Source organism: Neofelis nebulosa, chromosome 16 (assembly GCF_028018385.1).
Source record: "Neofelis nebulosa isolate mNeoNeb1 chromosome 16, mNeoNeb1.pri, whole genome shotgun sequence".
Classification (NCBI taxonomy): Eukaryota; Metazoa; Chordata; class Mammalia; order Carnivora; family Felidae; genus Neofelis; species Neofelis nebulosa.
Window position 1 is genome coordinate 35390699 of NC_080797.1, and position 9058 is coordinate 35399756.

Consider the following 9058-nt stretch of genomic DNA (forward strand, 5'->3'; position numbering starts at 1 on the left):
TAAGCCGAGAGAGAGAGAGAGAGAGAGAGAGAGAGAGAGAGAGATTGTATTTCTTGAGTGACCTTTTTCCTTTTGTGCCCTTTTGTGGAGACCTGGCTGCCCCATGGTCCATGGTCTGCTTCCTCCAATGCCTTTGGGGCACCATGTGATGGTGGAGGCTGGCTTCTAACTATAGCACCAGCACCGAGAAGCAGGAAAAGAGGGACCCTGCTTTCCTTCTCGGGCCCACTGTGACAGGCCGTGCCCAGTCCCTTCTATGTTGAAGGGAATGATCAGCTGGGCAGCAGACTCATGCTTGATTTCTTAGGTCTTCACCCACGGAGAACCTTGGCTTTCAGATGGAAGCTCATTTGAGAACAGATACCCCTCCTCCTCCTCCTCTTCCTCCTCCTCCTCCTTCTTCTTCTTTTCTTCTTCTTCTTCTTCTTCTTCTTCTTCTTCTTCTTCTTCTTCTTCTTCTTCTCTTTCAACCAAAAAAGGATCCACAAACCCAGTGGTTGATTTTGAACTTGGTGGCCTTCCAAGGTGGGCTTGGGAAAAGCCAGGACATTTTATGTTCCTGCAGCAGCACCTCCCCTCCTCCCCTTGACCCTGAAGCTGGGGCCATAGTGGGCAGAGAGCATCCTGTCAGCTCTGTAGCCCTAAAGCCAGCACCGGTGCTGGCAGGAAGTGGGGGTAGCTTTTGGAAGGTGCTAGCTTCTCGTCAGAGGCCAGAGGGTCCTGGTCTAGGGGGCTCCTGCTGCTCTTTGATCAGCTGTCTTTCTTGCACAGCTGGGCTGCATCCCATGAAACCAGGGTGAGTGATTTGAGCCCCTGGATACAGCATTTGGCTGGAGCTTAGGCTATATGGGTTCTAAGAACAGTTTTGATCTCTCAAACCTGTGACACCAGTTTCTGTTCATCAAGCATGTTTACTTCTCACAATCCTGTGACTGTGGTTCCTCCTGGAAAAACTGAGGCTCAGAGTGGCTGAGTAGCTTCAACTACCCAGGTCTGCCTGAGTTCAGGCCTCAGGCCCCTATGGGCCAGCCTGAGACCCTCTGAGCTCCTTCTTTGGCAAAGCCGTGTCCCTGGCTCAGTTGGCCAGAGATGTCATTTCAGCCTGGACGTGCTGGGGTGCCGGCTCAACATCCCGGTGACTCTGTACCTCCAAATGGGGGCTTCTGGGGAACAGCCCCAGGAGGTGGGTTCGTGTGGCCTCTGCCTACCAGGGCAGGCCCGGAGGAAGCCCATGCCTTTGCTCTGGTGGAGGCGTGGAAGCAAAGGGTGGCCTGAGGTCCAAGAGGGTTTGCAAAAACAAAAACAAAAAAATAAGAAAACTCAATCATGTCATAAGCTGGAATCTCTGTAACTCCTCTCCATTCTTTTATTCTCCAGGCTAGTGGCAAAGAAGCAGGATGGTGGCTGTGGGGGTGGTGAATGAGTCACGGACACGTGCAGGTGACTCCTGGCCCCCTCCACAGGAAATGCCTAGGCCTCAAATCCTATAATGTCTGAGATGGAAGAGGGCCTCAAGCTTGCCTTGTCTGGGCACTTCCTGTTCAGGTTGGGGCTCTGGGGCCCGGAATCGACGGGGGTCACTTGGGAAGTTTGGGGCAGAGCTTGGCTTGGAGTCCAGGCCCCTGACCCTTAGCCCAGTGTATTGTATTGTGTTGTATTGTATTGTATTGTATTTATTTATTTATTTATTTTGAGGAGAGAGAGAGAGAAAGCAAGAGAGCAGAAGCAGGGGAAGGGCAGAGAGAAGGAGAGAGAGAATACCAAGCAGGCTCCACACCATCAATGCAGAGCCCAATATAGGGCTTGAGCTCGTGAGCCGCGAGATCATGACCTGAGCTGAAACCAAGTCAGACGCTTAACCGACTGAGCCACCCAGGCGCTCCTTTAGATTAATGTTAGAAAGAATGGTCTTGAAATGGACTCTATTTTGAAATAAAACCTGATGAATGGGCACTCCTGGTTTACTTGATGCTGAACAGGGGGGATTTTCTCTAAGGCTAGGGCGCCATGGGGAGTGGGGTGGGCAGATCCCTGGGGCTGTGTTGGGAGACGAGTGGCTCTGTGAGTCCTGGGTTCTCTTCCCTGATGCAGGCAGGGCATCTGTTCCGCATGGGCCTCACTTCCATCCTGTCATGGCCCCGGCTTCTGGGTGGAAGAGAGCAGAGCAATTCCTCCCGTGAAGCCCCCTCCACACTTCCCTCCGAGGGGTGGACTCGCAGTTTGCAACATGGAGAAAGGCAGAGGACCAAGCGCGACCAAAAGCCCTTCTCTGACCCGCTTGTCACCCGCTTCAGGAGAGGTACGTGCCACTCCTCATAGCCTGGGAGACACCTGCCTGGACTCTGGCCCTTGGCGGCCACCCTGATGCACAGGCTGGGAGCGATGGGAACAGAGCATCAGACACCTGCCCACTCAGTTGCCCTGAAGGAAACCTGGAATCATCTTCAGATATGGATTGTTCAGCGGAGGGGTGAAAAAACCCAGAAACTTCAGATGCCTGGCAGCCAGAGGCCCCGGAGAAGAGCCGCGCCAGGCCTTGGAAGGGCTGCCCTTGGAAGAGCACGCTGTGTCCCACATAAGGTAAGTTGAAGCATGGGTGCTTTAGGGACTTGCCTGAGTGGGCCCCACAGTGACAGCCAGACTCTGCGTGAGTTGTCCTAGAAATCAGAGGGGGGCATTTATGGGAGGTCTGGTCAGAGCCCCTGTCCTGATGGTCAGTGGTTGTCAACTGGGGGGGGGGTTTGGCCTCCCAGGGGATATTTGGCAGTGTCTGGGGACATCTCGGGTTGCCACAACTGGGGGAGGGGGTTGCTACTGGCATCTGGTCATAGAATCCAGGGACGCTGCTGACATTTTACGATGTACCGGAAGCCTCCCCGCCCATAAGGAATTATGTAGTCTACGATGTCAGTGCTGAGGTTGAGAAACCCCGGGGACAGCCCCATCCTAGGCTCTGCTGGAAGACGGGGCTGCTGTGAGGAATTGGTTCCGTGGCATCCAGAGCTCTGGGGGCCTAATGTTTCCCTTTCCGCTCCCGGTGGGGGGGGGGCGCTGTCAGGCATCCTGTCGAGGTGTCTGCCGAAGTGGGTGAGGCATGGGCATCACAGCCAACCCTCCTGAGTAATTTCAGAGAGAAGCTTATAAAGCGTTTTAAGAGGTTGCTAAATTACAACTTCAGTATCACATAAATGCTTCCATAAACGCCAGTCTTGCAAACCAAGTCTGTGTGGGAGAAGAGTGAGCGGGTCGCCTGAGCCTTGGGAAATCCCACTTTGTGAGGCGGCAGACGGAGTTTACTTTTGGTGGTTAAATTCTCAGGTGCTCCTCCCAGCTTGCTTAATTATCTGGCGGTGCTTTGTTTATTCTCATTTTTTCCTTCCCTGTCCAAAGCGTCTGCATTGACCATCTCCTGTCATCTGCACTGAGCCATCTCTCAGGGCCTAGGGGGATGGTGGAGGCTGCCCAGGGTCCTGATTCTACTCTCCCAGGTTCAGAGACCTGCGGGTCACAAAGGACACTACCCTCCAGGGCAGCCCCTTGGAGGGCTCACACGCGCGATCCTTTGCCGGCCACAGCCACAAACCATCATCAAAGACTGTCCTGTGTAAGCAGTGTTTCTCGAGCGCACAGGGGTTTTCAAAATACTCTTACCTCTGTTCTCAATTCTTCTCGTAACTGTGGGAAGCAGGCAGGGCAGGCTGATGACCTGCACTGTTCTGATGAGGACACTGAGGTACACCACAGTCATGTGCTCACATCGCAGGACCGATTATCCGCAGAGCCATCATTTGGACCTAGGTCTCTGGGTCCCAGATTCTGGGTGCCTGCACTTGACCTTGGTTGTGTGAGAGAAGCAGCGGGAACACAGGAGTATAGGATTTGGGGTCTGGGAGACCTGGTCTCCATTCCAAGCTCTGTCACTCGCTGCCTGTTCACCTTGAGCAAGCTTATTTTTAGCCGTTCAGAGTCTCCACGTCGGTGCCGTGGAGACAGGACCGGCCACTTCCCAGGATTGTTGTGTGGTGTAAATGAAGTGACTACGGGTCCTGAACACAGTAGCTCCGGGAATTGTCCTTCCCTTTTAGCCGTCCCAGGGGCCCAGGCGCAGGGGAGCACCTGTGAGGCCGGGGAAGTGGACAGGGGGTGACGAGCGGACAGACTGGGTTGCTCCGGGGAAGGCACGCAGAGAGAGCAGGAACCAAATGTCATTTGTGAGGCCACTCCCGATTTATGGGATCTGGTGCAAAGACTTTGAAGACGCAATAAAATTCATATTCTGACAGGAAATGACAACACATGAGAGTCCTGACTTAGCAAACAAAATTCAAATTTTTTTTTTTTTTAATTTTTTACAAGCTAAGAAATTCTGGATGGGTAGCAAAAAAATCACATTCTGATGAGATTAGCTTTCTGGAATAGGAATAGGCTTTCCCAAGAGAAACACGCCAACACCCCATGAAGATTGTATATAAACACCCCGGAGAGGCCTTGAGAGTCTAGAACCTGAGCTCCTTGCTTCACTGTGACCTGCCTCTGCTAGGATCATGGCCACCCAGGTCTGCTCCCCGGTCTTCTCCTCTGGGTCTGTCAAGGGCCTGTGTGGCACGGCAGGCGGCGTCTCTCGGGTGTCCTCCGTCCGCTCTGTGGGCTCCTGCAGGGTCCCCAGTCTTGCTGGTGCTGTGGGGTCTGCCTCCTCCATCAGGCTGGGCCTCTCCAGCCTCGGGAGCTGCTTGCCCGGCTCCTACCTGGCCGCTGGCTGCTACCCCTCTGGCTTTGTTGGGAGCGGGGGCTGGTTCTGCGAGGGCGCCTTCAATGGCAACGAGAAGGAGACCATGCAGTTCCTGAACGACCGCCTGGCCAACTACCTGGAGAAAGTGCGCCAGCTGGAGCGGGAAAACGCGGAGCTGGAGACCAGGATCCGGGAGTGGTATGAGTCTCAGATCCCGTACATCTGCCCAGACTACCAGTCGTATTTCAAGACCATCGAGGACCTCCAGCAGAAGGTAATGGGGACCTGGCCCCTCCCCAGCGTCCCCAGCCCTGGGTGGGAGTGGGGTGGTGGGGTGGGGGAGGGTCCTGTCTCATTCCAAGGGACTACAGACAGATGAGAATTCTTAGGACCTCTTAGGGAATTCTCTGTTCAGGGCAAGATTTTCTCTGGGGGTTCTGGTTTTCTGGGGTAGGGGAGGGGACCCAGACCTCTCTGTGAGTCTCTTGCTAAGAGCATCTATGCCAGCCATCCCTCTCCTCCCCTGGCTGTCTCAGCTGTAGGAAGGGCAATAACATGTACCCAGCCTCTACCAGATGCAGGCACAGCGCCTGATGCTTTCCCATCTGTTAGATTACTTAGAGATGGGTAATACTCACCTTGGAGATCTCACCTTGGAGAGATGGGTATTACTGGGCCCACTTAACAGAGGCAGAAGTTGAGTATCCGGGAGGTTCAGCAAACTTGCCCGAGATCGCACAGCCTGTGAGTGTGAGATGCAGAATCTGAATCCGGGTTGGCTTGGATCTTTGCACTTCAGCCTGAGGCCTCCCACCGTGCCATTCTGGGGCCTACTTCCTGGGACTGATGCTCCTTCCATGTCTGGGCTCAGGGCTCAGGACTCGGGGCTGGGCGTGCTGAAGGTGCCGGTGGTACTTAGAAGCATGCCCTCTGTGAGCTGGGCCTTTCCTAGCTCCCGGGACGCCCCTTGTTCCCCAGATCCTGCTGACCAAGGCTGAGAACGCCAGGCTAGTCCTGCAGATTGACAATGCCAAGCTGGCTGCCGACGACTTCCGGACCAAGTGAGTGGGCCTCATCGGGGAAGGTCCGTTGTGCCTTCCTTCGCCTCTGCCCCCCGGCCTTGGGAGCTGGGGAGGTGGGAGTGAGGCCAGACCGAACCGTAAGCGGGATTACGGCACAGGCCCTGGATCCCTTCCGGGTCAAAGGAAAGGCCCAGCGTGCTGCTGACCCCAAATCAGCCACCGCAGCTGATGGAGGGCGGGGGACCCTGCCTGTGCGTGGCTCCTTCGCTGCAGACCCAGCAGGGTTGTGTGTGTGTGCAGGTACGAGACGGAGCTGTCCATGCGGCAGCTGGTGGAGGCCGACACCAACGGCCTGCGCAGGATCCTGGACGAGCTGACCCTGTGCAAGGCCGACCTGGAGGCCCAGGTGGAGTCCCTGAAGGAGGAGCTGCTGTGCCTCAAGAAGAACCACGAGGAGGTGAGGCTCGTGTCGTGCGACTTTCCGGAGTTTCCCACCCAGCAGGGAGTCCCCGGTGACCCTTGGGGCTAACAACTGTGACAACTACCCCCCCCCCCCCCCCAGGAGCTCCAGCTGACATTTGTTGACATCACACTGTGTGCCCGGAGCTGTTTGAAACACTTTGCATTTTGTTCTAGCTTCATTTCGTCGTCACGATGATCCCATTTTACGGATGAGAAAAGCGAGGCATGGAGGGGTTCAGTCACATGCCTAAGGTCACAGAGATCCCACACTCCTGCCTATGACACTAGATCTCCCTCTGGATGCTAGTGCCTGATAACATTTATTCTATTTGCCTGACGTTTGCCTCATGTCACCCTACCCTCCCAAATCCCCAGAGGAGGCAGGTGTATGCCCGTGAGGCGACCGAGGCTCAGAGAAGTTGATATGCTAACGTTACCCAGCCGGCACCTGCGGGAGGAGGGTTTGAACCCAGCCACTGGAACCCTCAATCCGGCACTCTTTTCCCAACCGTGTCCCATCCTGCCTCCCCTCTGCAGGAAGTCAACACACTCCGTTGCCAACTCGGGGACCGACTGAACGTGGAGGTGGATGCCGCCCCCCCAGTGGATCTCAACAAGATTCTGGATGATATGAGATGCCAGTATGAGGCCCTGGTGGAGAATAACCGTCGAGACGTGGAGGCCTGGTTCAACGCCCAGGTGGGGCTGGGGCCACTGGGCTGGGGGGGGGGGGGTGGCGGGGGGCGGGCACCAGCTCCCGGGGCAGGGGGTTCCCCTTTAAAGTAGCTTCACTTGGTCTGACCATGCTCTGGGCCCTCAGACCGAGGAGCTGAACCAGCAGGTGGTGTCCAGCTCGGAGCAGCTGCAGTGTTGCCAGACAGAGATCATCGAGCTGAGACGCACGGTCAACGCCCTGGAGATCGAGCTGCAGGCCCAGCACGGCATGGTGGGTGGCTTCTGCCCCAGTCACTGGCCACAGCTCCTGGCAAAGCCCTGAACCCCCAGCCTCAGCATGCGGGCTCATGATGGGGCGTGATCATACAGGATATGCACATACCCAGGGCTACAGGGTCTCTGGTTGGGACTCCCTTCCACTGGCGGCTCTTCCTCTTTCCCCTTCCAGAGGAACTCTCTGGAATCCACCCTGGCGGAGACCGAGGCGCGCTACAGCTCCCAGCTGGCCCAGATGCAGTGCCTGATCAGCAACGTGGAGGCCCAGTTGGCCGAGATCCGCTGTGACCTGGAGCGGCAGAACCAGGAGTACCAGGTGCTGCTGGACGTCAAGGCCCGGCTGGAGTCGGAGATCGCCACCTACCGCCGCCTGCTGGAGGGCGAGGACTGCAAGTGAGTGGCTGTGAGCCCCAGAGAGCCAGGCGTGGGGACAGGGCTCCCGGGGACCAGCCCTCAGTGCCTCAGAGAGGGTGTCAGTCTGCAGTGGGTGACAGCGATTGATCCAAAACCTCTCCCTTGAGATCCCTTCTTGTCCCAGCTTCGTCACCACAGGGGCACAAGCCGCACCCCCCCCCCTCCCCCCACAGTGCCTTCCCACCATGGTGCTTAGCTGGGAGTTCCTCGTCTTCCCCCCTGCAGCCCTTGAGGGGTTTCAGAGGCACCGAAGCCATCGGTTGTTGTCATCCTAAACTGTACTCTATCCCCTAAGTCCGCTTAACATGAATCTCAGTCCCATGCCCCGATGCCAAATGCACTCTGATATGATTTCATTTCCTCAGGCTGCCTGCCCACCCTTGTGCCACGGAATGCAAGCCTTCCGTTAGGGTACCTTACGTCTCGACTGTGCCCTGTGCTCCGGCTGTGCCCTGCGGCCCGGCTCCCCAGGTCAGCACCCAGATCCGCACCATCACCGAGGAGATCAGAGACGGGAAGGTCGTCTCCTCCAGGGAGCACCTGCAGCCCTGCCCACTGTAGCCAGACCCCCGGAGGGACACCCCTGTGGCTCCTGGCTCTAAATAACCCCCCCTCCATTCCCTAGAGGGGCTCCCCGCTCAGCAGATTTTTTTTCTACCAAAATAACTTCTTATATTGTGTTTCTGGACTTAACTGCTTTTATGCAAAACTAGGTTCCCCTGGAATTCTACCCAATAAAGTGTGTTCTCTTGGCATTGCAAACGTGACTCTGTCTATTCTTATGAGGTTAGTTAGTGGGGATGTTTGGTCAAGGGTCACAGTAAAGTTGTGGGCTTTGGTTTCACGTCTGTCTTCTCTGGGTCTGAGTGGTAGGAAGTGATAGGGTGATTAAAGATATTTAATAACGGGGACACCTCATGCCCTGGCTCATGAAAACAGACACCCACCCAATCCAGACAGGCACAGCCATTACCCACAGCCTCAGCCCTGCCCATGGGTACCCACCTGGTGGCCCTGCAAAGGCTCCCAAGCCAGCCCTCCTTGGTCACCCTGCCTGGATCTGGTGGCTCCCTGTCCTTCCCTTTAGCTTCTCCTCCTTAGTCCAGCTTCCACTGACCTGTTGGCCCACCCTCAGGCCTAACACTGGTGCCAGTTTGGGAGAGGGACTAACCAGGGAGAGGCAAATGGCAGGCAGCCAGCCTGGGGAGACCACTTCGGGGAGGGGAGCTGGAAGATGAAGGCAGGAGGGCCAGGTGACCCTCTGTCCCCAGACCTGGATACAGGGCTGAATGAAGGGCAACAGGGACAGTGAAGTGTTGGGGGTGAAACATGGAGCAGGTGGGAGGGAACCTCACTGTGGGGTAGAGGTCAGAGTGCCCCAAAGTCTACTGGCTGAGCTCTGCCCTTCTGGGCATCCAGCCTAACGGTGCCGGGCCCTGGATACCACTCTGGTCAGAGACGCATGGCCTGTGAGAAGTCT

At 56.3% G+C, this 9058-nt stretch overlaps 1 protein-coding gene across 1 annotated transcript; it reads left to right on the forward strand.

Annotated features, from left to right (window-relative positions):
• Nucleotides 1–488: 488 nt before the first annotated feature.
• On the forward strand, nucleotides 489–8340 carry KRT36 (keratin 36). Its single transcript, XM_058702756.1, has 9 exons — nucleotides 489–2580; nucleotides 3319–3930; nucleotides 3968–5003; nucleotides 5708–5790; nucleotides 6052–6208; nucleotides 6751–6912; nucleotides 7034–7159; nucleotides 7337–7557; nucleotides 7944–8340. Exons 3-9 carry the CDS (start codon nucleotides 4545–4547, stop codon nucleotides 8137–8139), a joined length of 1404 nt encoding a protein of 467 aa, XP_058558739.1. The 5' UTR covers nucleotides 489–2580; nucleotides 3319–3930; nucleotides 3968–4544; the 3' UTR covers nucleotides 8140–8340.
• The last annotated feature ends 718 nt before the right edge of the window (nucleotides 8341–9058 follow it).

What these genes read in the sequence shown, in the direction of transcription:
- KRT36 (XM_058702756.1), top strand. Translation starts at nt 4,545, where the DNA reads ATGGCCACCCAGGTCTGCTCCCCGGTCTTCTCCTCTGGGTCTGTCAAG. An exon ending in TCGAGGACCTCCAGCAGAAG is followed by an intron (nt 5,004 to 5,707) that starts GTAATGGGGACC and finishes CTTGTTCCCCAG; the next exon opens with ATCCTGCTGACCAAGGCTGA. An exon ending in CTGGAGGGCGAGGACTGCAA is followed by an intron (nt 7,558 to 7,943) that starts GTGAGTGGCTGT and finishes TCATTTCCTCAG; the next exon opens with GCTGCCTGCCCACCCTTGTG.